Genomic DNA, 21,336 nt, shown 5'->3' with positions numbered 1-21,336 from the left:
ATATTATGTAACCTGCAATTACGTTTGTGTTTCTTTCCTGAATATAAAGATAATTTGAGAGGAGAAAAAAAGTTGGCTTTTGTATATTTTTGGATGCCTTGAATCTATCCCAGTCCGTGCTAAAGATTTATGAAAGCCAATTGTAGGTCCTTGTGACAAAGTTATTTTAGAAATCTTAATTTTTTATTTCAAAGTATTCCTCCAAATAGAACTCTTAATTTTTACTAATCAGCTGAAGCACTATGGCCAAGAAACGGATTGCTGTGATTGGAGCTGGAATTAGTGGACTAGGAGCCATCAAATGCTGCTTAGATGAAGATTTGGAACCCACCTGCTTTGAGAGAAATGATGATATTGGAGGCCTGTGGAAATTTCAAGTAAGTCTGGCTTATGTTATTTGATTCTAAGTATATACCTTCTTCACATAGCTGTAACAATTCAAATGCTTTCTTTAAATGGAACACATAGCAGTCATGTTTTAAGAACGATTTAATGACCCTAATCTTGTGCTTGTATTGCCACTTGCTTCGAAAGAAAGGGGAAAATGGTGTCAGAGTCCTGTGGAAATTTCAAGTCTGTTGTTTCAAATAATTTTTTAAAATATATTGAGGAATAATGCATTCATTAAATCATGTATACTCAGCTTACTCATAAAGCTTCAAAGTTGTTACATATTTATACACCTGTGCAACTCTAATAAAGTCAAGAGTTTAAGTATTTGCAGAACTTTAGAAAGCTGGTTTCCATATGTTTCTTCCTAGTGAGTAACCGGAGTCCTCAGAGTAGCTGCTTCTTTCATTTCTAACACCTTCAATTACTCTTCCTGGCTTTTGGAAGCATATATTTCTCTTCATTTATGTACTTGAGATTCATTTACATTGAACTTGTAATAGTAGTTTGTGTTGTATTTTCTGTTCATGTGTAGTATTGCTGTATAAGAATATACTGTAATTCATTCCTTCATTTTGCTGTTGATGACTTTTGGGTTGTTTTTACCATGTGGCTTTATGTCTGACTTCTTTCCCATTCCAAATCAAACCCATTTGTGATATGAGAATTTCAGTATAACACATAAAATGTTAATTACTGTGTAGCATTACTTATATGTACCACAATCAACCCATCCATTATATTGCTAATTGGCTTTTAGATTGTTGTCAATATCTTGTAATCATGGATAAAACTACTGTGAACATTCCTGCATATGTCTTTCGGTAGATACTCACTAGCTTGTCTCGCATACATTTCTAGAAGTAGAAGTATGGCTCTATAGGAATGTTTTGCTTCAGTAGATACTGCCAAACATTCTTATAAAACTAATACATCCATTTTCATGTTGACCAATAATGTCTTTCCAAATACTTGTTACGATTTTTATTTTGGACATTTTCTATTGAGTAGATAGTGGTGTTGACTGTAGGCCTGTTTTGAATTTCATTTATGGATATAGATGACAAACATCTTTTCGTATGCTTACTAGCAATTTGGATGAGGTTTTATGGAAAATACTTGTTTGAGTCTTTTGACTGTCTTTGATTTGGTAATCTACTTTTTATGTTTCATAAAGTTATTTTTGCATTTATTATAAATATCTTCTAGTATGTGAATGTCTTTTACTTATCACAGTGCCACTTTTGACAGAGGCTATTAATTTTATAATTTCTCTATGGTATGTACTTCATATCACATTTAAGAGACTATCATTTATCCAAAGGTCCTAAAGTTATTGTATCATATTTTCATGTAGAATCTTTATTGATTTACTTTTAGTGGTTAGGTCTTTTGAATCCATTTTGAATTTCTTTTTGTGTATGGTAAGATATGGAGATATAGATTATTTTTCTATACAAACATCCAGTGATTATAGCAGTATTTATTGAAGAGCAACAACAATAAAGAAAGTATTTTCCTCTACTGAATTTCAATAGTCCTCTTCATTCATATATATGAATTTTTTAAGTTAGGTATGTATTTCTATGTGTTTTCCTAACTATGTCATACCCTTTAGTGCCCAAACAATTCAGTCTTTTGGATTTTTTTATTAACTGTATAAAATGATACATTTTATGATAACATTTCCGTACCTTCATTCTATGTGTGTTGATCCATGCAAAACATTAGTGAATTTTACACATAAAAATACCAAAATTGGGGGAAACATGAAGGACAAGCCACCAGACATGTTGTTCCACATATACATTGCATTTCAATGTCTTCTACTAACATTCTCTTTTCCTGTCCCCAGCAGCCCTGTGGTCACTGCAACTAGTTCTTACTCAGTGAACCAAGCTATTTACTGCAGGTACTCTTGGCAGGGGAGAAACTGAAATGCTCAGATATCTTGGCTACATTTCCTTTTTAAGCTCCTAATTGAAAACTCGACTTGCTTGAGTTGGGATTTGCACACCACATTCCTGTACACAAATGTCACAGTAGTCTTCTAAAAACATTTCTTTTTCCAGCATGTCTTTTCTCAAAACTTTCAAAGCAAGAAGTTGTCTGTGTGGTAAAGTTCCCAGCCCCTGAGCCAAAATTCAAGCTCACCACAGCTGGTTTTGTCTGGACCTCCCACTGTTCTCTGTGGAAGGCAGCTGTGGAGGCACAAGCAGCGCCAGCCAACCAGGCACTGGAATCCCAGCTCTGCCACTTACTGCTGTGTCCTGTTGAGCCAGCTACTTATCTTTCTGCTATTCACTCTTTAAAACAAGAGGAATTATATCCACTTCAGGGGGCACAGAGTTGATGCCAGGGATTAGGTACTGCTCTGCCTAGTTCCCATCCAAATGACTTTGGTTCTCTGATAAATCTCCCCAGAACTCTACCATTTTTCACACCCACACTTCATTACCAACTCAAATGTCTCTTTTGACAAGCCATCCTGTGTAATAATCATTGTTTCTTGGAGCTTCTACAATTCAATCAAGAATTCTCTGACATGCCACACCCCTTTCCTCAACCTCAACAAAAATCAAAAATTGTTTTACACACTGGCACAAAGTGAAAGTAAAAAATATTTTGGAGCAAAATATATTACCATAATAGCATAAAGCCAACAAAAAATATGCAAGATTTCTACATTAAAACCAAAATTATTACCAAGAAAAATTTAACACACATGAGATGTATTATTTCATAAATAAGACATCAGTATTAAGAATTTTAAAATTAGGAATTAAACTCAGAGCCTCAAGCACACTTCCACTTGAGCCATACTGAGTCATTTTGCTTTTATTTATTTCCTTTTCAAATGGGATCTTACACTGGCCTACATGGAATAGGCTTAAAAATATGATTTTCCTACTTCTACCTCCTGAGTATCTGGGACCACAGGTTTGTACCACCTTTCCCAGTCCTTGCATTTCTTAATCTTTTTCCATTTCATCTATAGACTCTATACTATTACAAATAATCTTTCAGTAGTGTGCTTGGCAAAACTGGTAAGATCATTTTAAATTTTATATGAAAATGTAAAGAACATTGAAAAATCAAGACAGTCCTTGAGAAGGACAACAATAACAAGCTTTACTGTAATGATAAGTTATTAAGACCTATATATAGCACATAACATTTAAGTAACTAGGTTAAAAAATCAGTCTAGGACTCAATCAACAGATAAGTAGATAAAAAAATGTGGTATCCATTAAGACTAAAATCCTTTGCAAGAAAATAGATGGAATTGAAGATTGCAATGGCAAGAGGTAAAAAGAGACCCTCCTTTTGGTCAGTATTTCTGGTGGTTTGTCAACTTTATTAATCTCTTACTTAACTGAAGTTAAGGTCATGTCTTTTTCTTCTACTGTACATTAATTTTGCATTTCGCTGTCTTTTATATGCATCTATCCTTTTCTTTTTCTACAGATTTGCATTTGTTTTACTATTATCTAGGTTCTGACTTTAGGCTTCAGATGATTTGATTTGTGTGCAACTTTTTCTTCTATCTATCCTGAGTTTTTATGCTTACATTTTCCTAATCATTGGTTTGTTTAATTCACAAGTCTTGTACGTTATCTTTTCATCATTATTGAAAGTATGTCCTACTATTCTTGTGATATAATCCTTGATCAAAAGACTATTTCACATGTTGTTAATTTATATACAATTGGGTCTTTTCTAATTATGTTTCTCCTATAAATTTCTAATTTCATTCCACTATTGTTGAAGACCATACTCTGATTTTAATTCTTGAAATTCTTTTATACTTTGTAAATGGTCTACCAGATGGCAAGTATTGAAAAGTATATTGTATATAACTCCAAAGTATGTATATTACAAAAACAGATGTAGTGCGCCACATTTCCTGTCCAGGCAGGAAAACTACAAATTCAGTACCAGGTACAAAAATGAGTCTCTGTCATAAACAACCAGCCAACCAACCAATCCACCAATGAACAAAAATGGCTGTATAAAGTTGTAGGGTATAATTGTGATTGTCAATTTCCTATGTCATAATAAATATTTGCTCTGGTATTCTATCAGCTACTTAGATTAATTTATTTTTTTACTATAAACAGGTTTGTGTGGTGCTCCTTTTTATTCCATTAGTACTAATTACTGTACATGCTTTAAAATATTATTAGGCATGTTTCAATTTAAGATTTGAATACCTTTCTGTGGAATTGACCTTTACACCATAATAAGGAATATCTGGTTATCTCTTATTTTATCCCATGGTATTTGATTTGATTGCTATCAATACAGCTACTCCAGTTGCCTTTTAACTCTCTGTTTTCATGTTATATCCATCTATCAACATCGTGTTGTCTCTTTTTTTTTTTTTTTTTGGCCAGTCCTGGGCCTTGGACTCAGGGCCTGAGCACTGTCCCTGGCTTCTTCCGCTCAAGGCTAGCACTCCGCCACTTGAGCCACAGCGCCACTTCTGGCCGTTTTCTGTATATGTGGTGCTGGGGAATCAAACCTAGGGCCTGGTGTATCCGAGGCAGGCACTCTTGCCACTAGGCTATATCCCCAGCCCGTGTTGTCTCTTATCATTAACATGAGGAAAGCTTAGTTTTATGTGGGATTTTGTTTGTGCTAACTGGAATACTTGTAAATAATGTACTGTAACATACTGAGTTTTACCATACTACCTTACTTATTTTTTGTTTTGTGTCTTTGTTGATTTTATTCTTCACTTGCCTTTTGGGGAGGTTACTTCAGAATACCTTACTTTTTTTTTTAATTGCTAGTCTTGGAGCTTGAACTCAGGGCCTGGGCGCTGTCTCTGAGCTTCTTTGTGCTCAAGGCTAGAGCTCTACCACTTGAGCCACAGCACCACTTCCAGCTTTATCTGAGTAGTTTATTGGAGTTAAGAGACTTATGGACTTTCCTGCCCTGGCTGGCTTTGAACCATGATCTTGAGATCTCAACCTCCTGAGTGGTTAAAATTACAGGTGTGAGCTGCAGGTGCCCAGCCTTTTCTGGTTTTTTGTTTTGTTTTCTTTTAATATTCATTATTTAAATGTCCACTCTTATACTATTATTAATGGCAATCTCCAAATTTTCAAAAAATCATTGATTTATTATTTTCTACATAATGTTTGTGACTTCACCACTTTCTACAGAAAATGATTTTCTAACAGCTTAGCCCCAAGAATTTGACTTTCTGGTCAACATGACCACATGTAAAATTGTCAATGTTTATGTATTGAGCCATATATTTGTGGTTTCTATTGTTTTTATTCCATACTATGTTTTCAGGCTTGTATCTTGGTTCATTCCCAATTAGTCTGAAGGATTGGCTTTCATGTTGTTGTTTTTTCCATATTTTGGGTTGCTAGCAATAAATCTCCCTATTTGTCTCTGAAGATGTATTTACCGCCATTTTTTTTTTTTTTTTGCCAGTCCTGGGGCTTGAACTCAGGGCTTGAGCACTATCCCTGGCTTCATTCTGCTCAAGGCTAGCACTCTACCAACTTGAGCCTCAGTGCCACTTCTGGCCTTTTCTATATATGTGGTGCTGAGGAATCGAATCTAAGGCTTCATGTATACAAGGCAAGCACTCTTGCCCCTAGGCCATATTCCCAGCCCCGCCATTTTAAAGTATAATTTCACTAGCCCTAGAAGACTAGGCAAACATTTTAATTTTAGCATTTGAAATACATCATTCTCTTGTTTCCTCCTTCTCTCCTTCATATTGAGAAGTCAGACATAAGATTTATTATGGATAAATAAATAAACTTTTTGTCTGTCATTGGAGAGAAAATATTCACGGAGAATATAAAATGCAATGTACTGCTTTATTACATGTGATATTTTTGTCTTTAAAATACCTTATTTTGATTATCTTCTAATTACAAAGTATGTTGTAATAAGAGGTCCTTCTTCCTACAGAAAAATCCTTCAGAGAAAATACCCAGTATCTACAAATCTGTGACCATCAACACTTCCAAGGAGATGATGTGCTTTAGTGACTTCCCCATACCTGATCATTTCCCCAACTATATGCATAACACGAAACTCATGGACTACTTTAGGATGTATGCCAAACACTTCAGTCTTCTGAATTACATTCGCTTTAAGGTAAAATATAATTGAAATATATATGTATATATGTGTATACACACAAATATACATACACATATGTATGTGTGTGCACACATGTATGGAGACCCATTCATCTCAGTTCTTCATGGCATCTTTAATTGTGATCCAACAGATTACTTGTGAATTTCCACTCTAGAAGTCCATCACCCTATTGTAATAATGTTTTGATCATTTCACTTGAAGATGAGGTTGGAAATATTTTTCTCATCAGAACCCATTCTGATAGCACTTGAGTGCAGTAGGGTAAAGGGCCCTCAGCCTTAAAGTCAAATTATTTGAGAGCGCAGAATAATAGTAGCAGTAGTAATTGAGCCAAATCCCATTGCCTATAGGATAAGAACAAACCTCATATAAATAGCATCCATTTTGTTCCCCAAATCTAACACTAGCACCCACGATTCACACACACAACATCTATGCTCTATGTGTATGGTGAAATATGAATTCTTCTCTGAAACTCAATATCCAAGTCTAGGGGAACTGAACAGGTCTATGCTAAAATACAAAAAGCATAAAGAATCCAGATTTCTTACACATGTAGGTGCTCCTAGAAAGAAGGCATCATTGCCATGGCTTCTGTCCCACCTCTGCTATTTCATGGCTAAATCTCAACTGTTTCTAATTATATGAAAAAATAGATTTCAAACAAAATTCCCATCCTATCTTGAAGATATATAGCCAATTCACTTTGGGGAGATCTAGAAGTAAGAGTAGGCACCCTCAGGTGGATGCTATTTGTGGGAATTAGGAAGGAGGAATCAAGCCTGACACCATGAAAGTGGGTCACCTGTATGTATTCCTTTCTTTTCAGACTAAAGTGTGCAGTGTGCAGAAGCGTCCAGACTTCCCCATCAGTGGACAATGGGATGTTGTTGTGGAGAAAGATGAAAAACAAGAAACCTTTTTCTTCGATGGAATCTTAGTCTGCAGTGGACATCACACAGACCCCTACTTACCCCTTTCCTCCTTCCCAGGTGAGTCCACAAGAATCTGCTTGCAGAGATTCTTTCACAGCATTTATGGGGAAAATGAGTATGAATTTTACTAAAGTTCAATGAAACTTTTTTGGTGACAATAACTGTCCAACATATATGTTAACCAGACAGTAATGATACACTGAAATGTAAACGTAGGCAAAAACAATGACAGCTTTTTACTTAATATAGTTCGATATAGCCATCAATAAAGAACAGAACCCACATTTCAATTTTTATAAATTTATTTGACTTGACTTTCAGAGTGAGTGAAATTGATGTAAGAAGGAGAAGAGAAGAGCCAAATGACAAGCAAAGCCTGAAAATCCACAGATGTAGAAACCTTAGAGTATGGGGAAAACACTTTGCTAACAGTTATGTATCACAGAGTTTCATTGGTTAATAAAACAAAACTAGCTGTTTATTGCTCCCTTTAAATTCTACTTGGTAAAACAGACCCATCTCAGAGGATGGTCTCCATCCCTCCTACTAGCTACACGGAGCTCCCCCGTTACCCATGCCATTCACCTTCTAGTTCCATCCATTGCTATCAGGAGTCATTCAAGAAGTTTTTGACCTGTGAGTGCTCTTCCACTCCTTGTAAACTGAGACAAAGTATATAGAAAAAGAATCCTAGAGAGAGAAATAAGGGTCAAAATGTGGATTTGGGTGCACAATGAAGTGAATTACGAAAAATATTTAACCTTTTTGGGTCTACCCACCAACACAAAAATTTGTAAAATAAATATGTTTGATCTTCTGAATGTTCAAATATCTATCCTATGAATAGTTTAAAATTATATCTATATGTTAGATGACAAACTATTCTATACTTTTTACCTTTTTTTGGCTTGCTTCCTGGCTGAGAGAGATGCATGGGAAACACATACTTGGATAGATTTCCAGGGAAAGTGATATAACAGGTCAGAGGGTGACAGAGTCTGGAAATGTTAGACACAGACTGAGGGCTCTTCTGAAATCCTTAGTGAAGCCACTCATATCATAGGGTACAAGAGATGTCACATGAGGAAAAGACCTCTGAGCTCCTTAGAGAATAGTGAACCGATGCAACCATCAGTTTCCTGCTTTGGCATTTTAGTAAAGCCTGCCAATGACAATATAGTAGTGAACAAAATTAGATCATGGTATCATTGTGCAATTCCTGTGGAATTTCACTTGGGATAGATTCAAGACACATAGATCTGCTCTTTTATCAATGCTTTATAAAGTCATTAGTCTATATTTAGAACATATATTCTTCTGAATTTACCAGACCTTTCTCTAAGGTTTATGAAATATACAACATTTTAAGGCAAAGACTAATATTCAATCAAATGACCTAGACTCTGTCTTGCTTTTTCACATTATTCAAGATTTAACTTTTTTCTATGTATTGAATAACATTGAAATTTCTCCTTGGAATGAAAAAAAATATCTTTTTTTTTTCACCACAGGCATTGAGAAATTTGAAGGCTGTTTTATCCACAGCAGAGAATATAAAAGTCCTGAGGACTTTGTAGGAAAGAGAATTATAGTGGTGGGTATTGGAAATTCTGGTGTGGATATTGCTGTGGAGCTCAGTCATGTGGCAAAACAGGTTTGTTTGCTTTTAACAATGAAAAACTGTGTGTTTGTGTGCCATCAAGAATAAGTTTGACTTTAGAAAAACCACAAAAGACAGAGAAATCTGTGAGCCTTGGCTGAGCAGGGAATAAATGAAAACAATAAATTCCCCATATTGACAATGGGGACACACCAGTAAACAGATTACTATTCACTGAGCTAATTGAGTTTGCAAGATGTGCAAACTCAACCCTCTTGATTTCCTTGTGACACTTCCATTTTTGCATACACTGTACACTATCAGCCATATTCCTTATCTTTCCCCATTATCTTCCCCTCGTTTCTTAAAACAATTTCAATATGTTTCATTGCTCTATTTTTATGCATGCATATAAAGAAATTTGACCATATCCCCTCTATTCACCTGTTCTTTTCCTTTGATACCCAGTGCCAAACAGACTGATTTGCTTTCCTATCATTCCTTTTAGTACTTGCTAATTGTACTAAGGAGCTTCACTGTGGTATTTTACATATGCAAATATTATACTTTGTCAAAATAAACATTTCTATCACTCTCTCTCTCTCTACATCTCTAAACCATTTCATTGTTCAAGATTTCAATGAGATTTTTATGCCATCTTCATATATACAGTTTTATTTCAAGACATACAATTTAAAATTATGTAGTAGTGAATATATAATTCATTTCTAAATTCAAACCCTTCTTTATTTGTGACGCACAGTGATATTAAGATCCAGGAATACTTTCAAAATAATACTTCAAAAGTGTACAGGCTAGTGAAAAATTTCTTCTTTTCATTGAGGAAAGTTTCAGTCATAAAATTCATTGTTATAGAAACAGTCTTTTACTGGAAGTTAGTAACTGCTTTGGCAAAGCAGAGCACAGTAACCATTGAATTTTTTGTCTGGGGTTTCACAGTACAAGCAGTCTTAAAAATGAGTAATGAGTAAAGTGTGGAAGAAAAATCATGTAAGTTTCTGTGTGGATACTGCCAGCTTGCCCTATTTTTGTCTCTCTCAGGTGTTCCTCAGCACCAGAAGAGGATCCTGGATATTGCACCGCGTTTGGGAGAATGGTTATCCCATGGATAGTTCATTTTTCACTCGGTTTAATAGCTTTCTCCAGAAAACATTAACTACGTCAGTGATTAATAACTATCTGGAGAAAATACTGAACTCCAGATTCGATCATGCCCACTATGGCCTGCAGCCCAAGCATAGGTGATATAACTGTGGGACCTCATATATGCAATTATATGTAGTATAGAATGGAATCAACCTTCAAGATGCTAACAATTGATATGAATTTTGGTTAATCTAATACATTAATTAATGTTAAGCACTTATAACACACCAAGTATGTATTACAATGAGTTGGTTTACTTTTCACAGTCTGTTTATTCAGCAACATTAAAATGTTTTATGCCAAACACACACACACACACACACACACACACACACACACACACACACACGAATATAATACCCCTCCTTGAACAAGACTTCAACATTAGAGGACAGAGAAAGACATTAAAAAAGGTCAGGGCAAAGCAATGTAGTTCATATAATGACAGATGTCAGAATGGGGAACCCTAAGGCCCGAGTAGAACAGTTGATTTAGTTGAAGTTAAGGTGGAAGTATCAGGCACGTTCACATGAAAAGAGATCTCTTTTCTGTGCAAAAGAACCATTATGACTTAAGTCTTATGCCCTAGAGGGTTCTTTGCTCAGAAGTTATCTTTAGCTTTTAGGGAAAATGTAGAAGACTTAAGTGTCATCACTAAAAAGCAGAATTAAGAAAAGAAAATAAACAGAATGAAGAAACAGTATTTAAAAGAGTAGTGTCCAAGAATTCACTTGTTGGGAAGTTAATTTCCAGAGGCCTGTGTTGATGATATGAGGAGTAGTGCCTTTAGAAAGGAAGCAGGAGTAGATAATTCAAAGAGGTTAGTGATTTGAAAAGAGGAGTAACAGAAAACTGGATTGTCATCCTTATTCTTTCTCACTGTCCTGAATCACTTCAGACTCTGTAAGACCCCCTCCTACTGGACAGTCTTTGCCTGATAAGCCCCTTAACCTTGGGTCTTCAGAATTGTGATCTGAGGCAAATAAACTTTGTTTCTTCATGAACTACCCACTCTTGGATATTGCTATAGCAATATAGAGATAGTATTGCTAAGCAATATCTGAGAGATAGATTAAACACATTCACACATATACACATATGCACACATACACATGCCTGTATATGTACACATACACATACACACATATATGACAAAATATATCTTTTTTGAGTGTGCCAATCCTAGGGCTTGAACTCAGGGTCTAGACATTGTCCCTGAGCTCTATTTTGTTCAAGATTACCACTCTAACACTTGAGCCATGGCTCTACTTCTGGCTTTTTGGTGGTTGGAGATAAGAGTCTAACAAACTTCCCTGGCAGAACTGGCTTCAAACTGAAATTCTCAGGTTTCAGTCTTTAAGTTGCTAGGATTACAAGAGTGAGCCCCAGCACTCAACTTAATAATATCACTATTATGTGGGCACTTACTTACCTCTAACAGCAATTCTGAAAAAGAAATTCCTCAAATATTTTAACAAATGAGACAAAGAAATGTAGCATTTACTGGCTTTCACTAAAAATTGTGCATGAGTTTGTACTATGCTATAGATATAGACTAATATTGCATTGTATGGAGGGAAATGAATAAAGATATTGCAGAATACAATGAGAACTACGAAGGAAATGACTGAAAGACAGAAGAGTGTCTGGGGATGGGAGCATACAGCTGATGTATTGACATGATCAAGAAGGGGATTCTGAGAATGATCTTTAAGCTAAGACTTGAAGGGCAAGAAGGTGCCACAATAAAAAGAGCCCAGAGGAAACATCTACATAAAAGTATCTGCAAGATCTTAAAGTTCTTGAGATAGGAAGCAGCTTGGTGCAAACTGAGGCAAGGAAAGGATCAAACAATGTCAGTGAGATAATTACAACAAGGCAGTATCCAAGATACATATTTCTAGGTAATGGGGGCAATTTTGGATTTTCTTTCTAATTTATAAACTAAAATTATAAAATTTATTTTGATTCTCTATCATCTATCTATTCCTCTCTAGAGTATGAATTCAATGCCTGGGGAAGAGTAAATTAAAACAACAAACTAGTTATTTAATAAGTAGCTGAGTAAATGTGTGAGTAAATCTGTTATAAATATTTTCTATAGCTCATTTGGACATGGATTTTGCCTACAAATAATGACAGTTTCATAGGAAATTAGGTAGAAGGGTGACTCAGAATCTATGACTTGTTTTCTAACAGGAATCACACACACACACACACACACACACACACACACACACAGAGACATATATTTATATAGAGAGTGAGAGACAAATACATAAATACATACACATATACAAACATATATACACATATATACATGAGACCTGACATTATCTTTAGAAAGACTTTGTGTGGAATTCTGGTGGAAGTCTACATCAGCCATTATTAACAGAGTCCTGCCTAGCACTGATGAGTTTTAGAAAAAAGAAGAAATACGTAGCACTCCTAAGGCCATAAAAGGCCTAGGAGGGAAAGAACAGGTTTTCTCCAGCCACTTCAACAACTGCTTTCTAGTTCCTGTACCTTGATCCATAGAGAGCTCATCCATTTTGCCTCATTCCATCTGCAGCACTGACACCATAAGGGGTCTCCAATAGCCAGACAACAGCCCCAGTAAATGACCAAGAAAAATACCATGCCTATTTGACTAAAAAATCTAGAGAGTGAAAAAAGAAGATTCAGAGACTCAAAACACATGCTTTGGAAAGCAGAGGAGAAAAGAAGGTCAGCTTCCAAAACAACATTCAGTACCAAGTACCGCACAAGTAGCAAGTACCACACAAGTACCAATTACCACATAAACGATTCTTGGGAACTTACAGATATCATCTCCTAATTAAAGACATCAGTAGATGGACTTGCCAGACTGTTTATCAAGGATCTCTTTCTTCTTTAAACAAAGGTTGTCTGGACAGGGTGGTAACATAACCTCATTTTCCCCAATAAAAGGAAACAAGTTCTGAGTGGAATTTCTGGGAAGGCTCATGTTTGTCTATAAGAAGAGCTAATCTCAGCAAATGAATATCTTTGTCCTTTTTATTTCTCACTCTTATTGTTCCTCTCTAGAATGTGTATTCAATGCCTGAGGTAGAGTTATTTAATAAAACAACCTAGTCATTTAATAAATGTCAGAGTAGATGTATAGGTAATTTTGTAATGAATATTTTCTTTTTCTTTTTTTTTTTTTTTTTTTGCCAGTCCTGGGGCTTGGACTCAGGGCCTGAGCACTGTCCCTGGCTTCTTCTTGCTCAAGGCTAGCACTCTGCCACTTGAGCCACAGCACCACTTCTGGCCATTTTCTGTATATGTGGTGCTGGGGAATCGAACCCAGGGCCTCATGTATATGAGGCAAGCACTCTTGCCACTAGTCCATATCCCCAGCTCCTGTAATGAATATTTTCTACATCTCATTTGGATGTGAATTTCACCTACAAATAAGAATTTGGTAGGAAATGAGCAGAAGTAAGACTCATAATCCATGAATTGTTTTCTAACTGGAATCACAGCCACATGTCATTTTCATTTCTAAGAAGTGTAAATATTTTAATACTAAGATAAATATATGACACACAACACAAGATCTACACATGCTTTTCAATATAGTAATATGAAACTTGGAGCAATGTGGAACTGAGGTAGCCACTAAACTCTCAGCCTACAAAGTACTCCCCTGTATTATGACAGGCAGACAGAGGGACCTGTACAGATTAAGGGGCAAGTCCAACTTGCTAGCTTTAATTCCTCATTGTATACAATGCTTTCTTTTTTAACATCTCTTTGTTCATGGCTTTTACTTTTTTATACAGACTTCTCAGTCAGCATCCAACTGTCAGTGATGATCTGCCAAATCACATAATTTCTGGAAGAGTCCAAGTGAAGCCTAATGTGAAGGAATTCACAGAAACAGATGCCATTTTTGAAGATGGCACTGTAGAAGAGAATGTGGATGTTGTAGTTTTTGCTACAGGATACTCTTTCTCTTTTCCTTTCCTTGATGGTCTGATTGAAGTGGCTAATAACGAAGTGTCCTTGTATAAACTGATGTTTCCTCCCAACTTGGAAAAGCCAACATTAGCTGTCATTGGGCTCATCCAGCCACTGGGCATTGTTCTGCCTATTGCAGAACTCCAGTCTCGCTGGGCTACACGAGTGTTTAAAGGTATGTGAATAAAGACTGGAGCAATGTCTAACAGTTCACCCAAAGTTAAGCCTCTTTTCTCTTGATGCCAGTTTTCTCCTTCCAGCAAAAGGTACCTCTCTCCTACAAGTACTAACAGACTGGATATTTCCCTTCTAGAGCTAAGCAAATTACCCTCAACAAAGACCATGATGTCTGACATTGCTCAAAGGAAAAGGGCTATGGATAAACGGTAAGTAAAGAATCCGTAACCATTTGGATCAGGGAATGGCAAATCAAGGTTCTTAAGTGTATGCCTCATCTCACTCAATCCCATTTGTTCTCCATGTCCTATACTCTATTATATTATAGCATATAAATTAAATGTATATTTATTTCCTTTACATCAGAGTGAATCTGAAATGATACCCTCCACTTCAGTCTCAATCATTATTGCTGTTTCTTCTGAGATGTCACCATAATTCAGGAAGCTGATCTTACTTTTCAAATCATCTCAGATTTTCTTCACAATGATGTTACTAACATGGTTGTGGCCTAAATCTAAAGTACACAGAAAAAGTGTAAACTTGACTGTCTTATATTAAGTAGGATGTACTGGAGTCACTTTGTTCTCCAAAGGAGGCAACAATCATCACCTCCTTACCCCATTGCCAAGGTAAGGCTCTAGATGAGATGATCTTGGGCTTCTCACTTCCCAGAAGTCCTGCCCAGTTTCCCTCTAAAGTCTTGCCATAGGTCTCTACACTCTTTAAGTCCAGACTTCTATTTCACATAAAATGTAAAAATCTCATTTTTCCTTCAAAGACATGAATTTTATTCTCCTTCATGGACCCAGAAACAAAAGCTAAGACAGATTTGTCTTCCAAGGAAGATATCTTTGGCTGTATAATAAAATGCAAAAGAGTCTTGGCCAATTCATTGGAATATGGAAGGAAGAAATATAGACAGAAAATATAGACATCAGTAGCTTAATAAGTCATCTTGTTACTTTATTTCAACAATCTAAAGGCTTTCCTATAAAAACATGCAATTCAGTTTCCCTAGTCACTCTGTCCTGCTTCCTACATACTTCATAATCAGTTTTAGAAACTTTGAAAAATCATTTTCAGCAAAAGCAAAGTACAATTCTCTTCAATACTTAAAAGAAGTGATAGATATTTCTATTTTACACATTAAGACTTTACTTTGTGTTTACTATGAGAGGCATGTTGCTAAACATTTCCAATCTGATGACTCACAAAGCAAATGGTAAGTAATATAAGAATGGATGCGTTGTTGTTCTTATGTGACAATACCTGAAACATCTTTTTCTACTCAGTTCCAAAAGCTATGAACTCTATATTGAAGGAACTGCCCACCACATGGAACAAACATTCAATTCATGCAGCACAGACGCTGGCTTTCACATAACACAAAGTTGACACTGTCTCTAAATGACACTTCACACCAGTAAGATACACTACCTTGCCCCATGCTGAACAGCAACTGAACAGAGCTGTTACCATCCTAATAAAATGCATTTGTAGAACTTGGGAAATGACCCACCTTCCTCAAAACACTATATTTCCAAATATGGAAACAAAACTCATAGTAAACATCAAATCCACAATATCCACATTTTGACTGTGGTCTCCTGAAATGTGTAATCCCTGACATGCATCTTCTTCACAGCTCAAGCAACTGAGATACCCCGCCCCTGCCATTCCCAAGCAGTACTGGAGTAATTTTGTTCTCCAAAGGAAACAACATTCATTACCTCTGTACCCCATTGTAGCTATAAAGCTCCTTGGGCTAGATTATTGATGACTATCTGCTTAAACATTTCAATTATCTTGGCTGAAAACAAGAAGAGCTGCAAGTTGAGTCTTCTGTCTACATAGTGCAAAGTCCTGCATCACAATTACTTTTAGAAAAATGATTAACTTCACAGATAAGGATCACTCTGAAGCCCAATCTGCAGTTCAACCCCCACACCCCCGCCTCCCACACAATCAATTGATCAAGGGGCGATATGCACAGAAGCACAGATTCTGTGTCTACAGTGCCATTCCTCAGCTGAGTAGTTTTGCAATAGTCAGGACAGCTTTCTAGTTCTCGGGTTCTTCTCTGTAAAATGAGCAATAGTAAAGGTCTTTTAGTTCTAAGGTGCCATAAATCTCTTCCCTTGTGTTTCAGTTATGTGAAAACAGCCCGGCACACGATCCAAGTGGACCACATTGAGTACATGGATGAGATTGCCACCTTGGTGGGAGTGAAACCCAATCTGCTGCTCCTCTTTCTCTCAGATCCAAAGCTGGCTGTGGAGGTTTTCTTTGGCCCCTGCACCCCATATCAGTACCGCCTGCAGGGGCCAGGGAAATGGGCTGGAGCACGGAGAGCCATCCTGACCCAGAGAGAGCGAATCATTAAGCCCCTGAAGACTCGCATTATCAGTGAAGATAGTCACTCAGCCTCTTGGCTCTCTTGGATAAAGATGGCAACACTTGGCCTGGCATTTTGGGCTGCTGGTTCTGCATACTTGAGATGTATTCGCCGTGGGGAACGAAAATAAATGAGTAAACATTGTGTGGTGGGAAGCATTATTTTTATTTACCCTGGGTCATTATAAAGCCTTTACTTAGTCAATTGGCATAACATAACTTATAACTACTATAGCTGCTTTAGAAAATCATCAGATGTATTTTACAAGCAGATATACTTTTATAAATGAGTATCAATATCTACATAACAGTACATAAAAATATGGTTAAAATAACTCCTAGGTATAAAGATTTTTAGAACATAAAGTAAAACCAAATTTGTTTCCTGAAGCTAGTCTATCCTGGTAGGAATTTATAAATAAAATTGTGCCTTTCCATGGGCAGGCCTGAGGCCCAATGAAATAGAATTGAAGACCCAGAAATGAGCCCACAGACCTATGACCACATAATCTTTGATAAGGGAGCCAAATACACAGGGTGGAAGAAAGGCAGCCCCTTCAACAAATAGTACTGGCAAAATTGGACATACACAGGTAGAAAATTGAAGTTGGATCCTTATATATCACCCCACACCAGAATAAACTCCAAAAGGATCAAGACTTCAATGTAAAATCAGATACCCTGAAAAAGTACAGGAAGGAATAAGGGAAGCACTAGGGGTCCTTGACACAGGTTGAAACTTCCTCAACAAAGACTCAGAAACACAACAAATCAAAGAAATAATGGATAAATGGGATCACATTAAGCTGCAAAGCTTCTGCCTGGCAAAGGACATAGCTAGCAAGATAAATAGAAAACCCACAGATTGGGAGAATATCTTCACTATCTATACAACAGACAAGGGTCTCATATTTAATATATACTTAGAACTCAAAAAATTAAATTCACAAAAACAAATCCTCAAAGAAACAACTACTCCATTAATAAATGTGCTAAAGACTTAAAAGAGATTTCTCTGAAGAGGAAATAAGAATGGCCAATAGACAAGGAAAAAATGTTCAATATCTCTGGACATAAAAGAAATGCAAATCAAAACAACATTAAGATTCCACATCACCCCAGTTAGAATGGCCATTATCAAGAAAAAAAATAATTACATATGCTAGTGGGGATGTGGCCAAAAGGGAACACTACTACACTGTTGTTGGGAATGTAAACTTGTTCAACCAATCTGGAAAGCAGTATGGAGGGTCCTCAAAAGACTAAACATAGAGCTTCCCTATTACCCAGCAATCCCACTACTGGGCATTTATCAAAATGATCACAAACAAGGCCACACTAAAGCTATCAGCACAACCATGTTTTCTGCAGTATTATTTACCCTAGCTAAGATATGGAACCAACCCAGATGCCACTCAGTAGATGAATGGATCAAGAAGATGTGGGGGATGTATGTATGTATGTATGTATGTATGTATGTATGTATACAGTGGAATTTTATGCTTCTATGAGAAAGAATGACATCACACCATTCACAAAGGAAATGGAAAGAGTTGGGGGAAAAATCCTATTAAGTGAAGCAAGCCAGATCCAAAGAAACATAGGCTGTCTGGTTTCCCTCATTTGTAGTAACAAGTATATGTCAGAAATAATTCTAGCAGAGGATCACAATAGCTCAAAAGCTTTGTATATATGACTTTATAAAATGATGATAATCAAAATGAAGATACAAGATATATAAACAAGAGAGTCTTTTTTTTCCTTAGTATACTCTATGCAGCTATTTCTTTTTTCTTTCCTTCCTCCCTCTTCAGTTTACCTCCTGCTGTCATTGTTTTTTATGTCAGTGCCCTTTGTATTGTATATAAGTTTATCTGGTTTGGGGATGGGAGGGGGAATCACAGAAATGATGAGACAAAGGACAAAGCATGAACCAATGCAACAGTGATACTCACAAATGGAAATGAACTTTACAACTTGAGAGGAGGGGAGTCGGGGGGAGGGATAGAAGGAGAAAATCAGGGAGGTAGTAATAATGTCCAACAAGAATTATACTCATTTCCTTACTTATGTAACTCTAACCCCTCTGTACAGCACCTTTATGGTACTGATAATATTTTCCACCTTGCACTTTTCTCCTTCTAAATAATTCTAGTATATTCTCACTCATGCATGAAGGCTTCAGTTTGCAGCACAGAAGTTAAAAGACATAATTTAAAAAATCTTATAACTAGATGCCAGAGGCTTCTTATAAGGTTCTCATAAATGGTTGATTAGGAGTATAGTTATAAATGGTCTCTCTGTCTGTCTGTCTGTCTGTCTGTGTATCTCTCTCTCTCTCCCTCCTAACACTATAGAGTGCTCTCAGAAACTTGAACCCATTGATTGTAAAGGAAGTGGTTTTGTTTCTCATGAAAAGGGGAAGTTGCTGCTACTTGTACTGCTTCATGATGACACTCTACAAAAGCTGCCAAGTGCCAGTCACTAAAGATTAAAGTTAGAGTAATAAGCAACTATTTCTCAAGATCTAAAATAAAATAAAATGGAGCAAGAGGGATATCTCTGTAATTGGGGCCTCTCTAGCTCATTATAGCCTTGGGACTGGGAATTCATGAAAAATTTTATTTTGAAATGCTTAAGATCTTTTTCTTTCTGGAAAAAAACAGTAGAATAAGATAATAAATATCTGTTTTGATCAAATGATCAGTTACAAACTACAGATAACTCAATTGCCATAAATATTCTCTCCTTATTTTGTTATGAAAATGTTTCTGAGTACATTTGCATGCATGTGGATAACACATATGCTTTTATTCCTCCTATTGCTGTATTATTAATATGGTATTTATTGGCTTTATGTTAGTACTTAATTATTATAAATTGTTCATTATAGTTTTGAATCTGGGATATCAAAAGACAATGAGTAATATCATCCAGGAACTTTATGTTCTCTTTTAGGAAAGGATTAGTGCTCTTTCAGTTAGATATCATGTTAATCAGAATGATTAGCATTTAATTGAATTTATTTGGAAATTAAATATGGATTAAAAGCAAGCATGTGAGTACCAAGTTAACAAAGAGTAATAAATATTGGTTAACTTTCAGCTGTAAACTTGACTGGATTAAAAGATACCCAGATATCTGTCAAAGGTCAGTAGGCACTAAGTCTTCTTTTGGAAGAGAAGTCTATTTGTGTTTGGTATTTGGTTAAATTAGCTGGACTGACAAAAAAGTGTGTATGAGGGTGTTTCCAGAGGACTGACCTGTGCCTCAGGGGTCTGAGTTGGAAAGATCTATACCTGCATTGTGAAAAGGCATGATCCAATGAATGAGGGTCAAAAATAGAATAAAAAGGCAGAGAAAACACAATTTCCCTCTTTCTCTCTTCTAGACCCAGAACCCTCTTTCACCCACAAACATTAGGCTTTGGATTTCACGACTTGAACCAGTGGCTCCTATGTCTCCAGGCTTTAAGGTCAGACAGAAACTTCTACCATCAAATTGGAGTACGCCGTACCTGCACTGAACCTATCAAAACCACAGAGTCTTAGACTTGTGAGAAGTTTATTTTTCAGACCCGTCCACCTCTGCAATCTTCTAAGTCAGTTTCTCTAAATCCCTTCTCATTTACCTACATGCTTCTATGTTTGTACATACATTGATATTATATCGGTTCTGTCTATCTGAAGACATGACTAACTCCTAAAGAAGGGATTTCACTTCAGGAATGTAGCATTTTGTCATTGCAGATTCCTGAAAAGATATATGAAAGGGATTTCTCTCGTTTTGAAAGCCCTGAAGGTGGAATTGGAAACATTTGCATTGAGAAGTGATTGACTGCTGTTACGCGGAAACAGTCTACCTCTATCTTAGTAACCGTGGGTTCCAAGAAGAAAGGGGCGGGGGGCGGGGGGAGAGAAGGCAGGTCATTTCAAGAGCAAGTGTAAAGAACTCATAGGGAAAAAAATCCCTCCTATGACAAAAAGGGACCAGGCAAATATAAAAGAAGACTAAAGATGAGAAGATACTGGCAGCACCAAAGTTCCTCTGGAAGTTAAGAGGACCAGAGAAAAGTTGAATCTTTCTAGAAGCAGACAAGTGAACTGTCCAGCCAGAAGAGTAGCCTTGTTCTTCTGCTACACTGTCCCTTGGCACACAAGCAACCCAGTCTAAGGGGGACAGGACAGAAGCACTCGACAGCAGAGCTGCACAGGGGACTGACCCAGGAACAAGACCGCTCCCTTCTTCAAATACTGTGAGTTGGACAACACTTCCTCTGGAACAGTGGGAGATTTAGTGTTGCAAACTAGGCTCCTTGCTATTTCTGCTTTCTTCTATCTCTGTCTAAACTCCAGTTGCCCTAGTTTCTACAACTGTTAAAACAGCAATAATATATCCAGGAATTGTTATGATATCTTTATTTTAAATAATTAAATCAAGAATAAGAACAAGATGTGCACTGAAGAAATGAAAATTTGTCAGGTGCTGGTGGCTCACATCTATAATCCTAGCTACTCAAGAGGCTGCAATTTGAGGATTGTGGTTCAA

The 21,336-nt window shown here is 36.6% G+C and overlaps 1 protein-coding gene across 1 annotated transcript; it reads left to right on the top strand.

Moving 5' to 3' along the window:
- The first annotated feature begins 242 nt into the window (after positions 1-242).
- On the top strand, positions 243-21,047 carry LOC125360150 (flavin-containing monooxygenase 5-like). Its single transcript, XM_048358187.1, has 9 exons — positions 243-377; positions 6,331-6,519; positions 7,355-7,517; positions 8,972-9,114; positions 10,123-10,322; positions 14,037-14,389; positions 14,528-14,600; positions 16,544-16,868; positions 20,907-21,047. Exons 1-9 carry the CDS (start codon positions 243-245, stop codon positions 21,045-21,047), a joined length of 1,722 nt encoding a protein of 573 aa, XP_048214144.1.
- The last annotated feature ends 289 nt before the right edge of the window (positions 21,048-21,336 follow it).

This window comes from Perognathus longimembris, chromosome 11, assembly GCF_023159225.1.
Source record: "Perognathus longimembris pacificus isolate PPM17 chromosome 11, ASM2315922v1, whole genome shotgun sequence".
In the NCBI taxonomy this organism is placed as follows: Eukaryota; Metazoa; Chordata; class Mammalia; order Rodentia; family Heteromyidae; genus Perognathus; species Perognathus longimembris.
The sequence above is the reverse complement of the archived record's forward strand: the minus strand, read 5'-3'. Positions and strand labels throughout refer to the sequence as shown.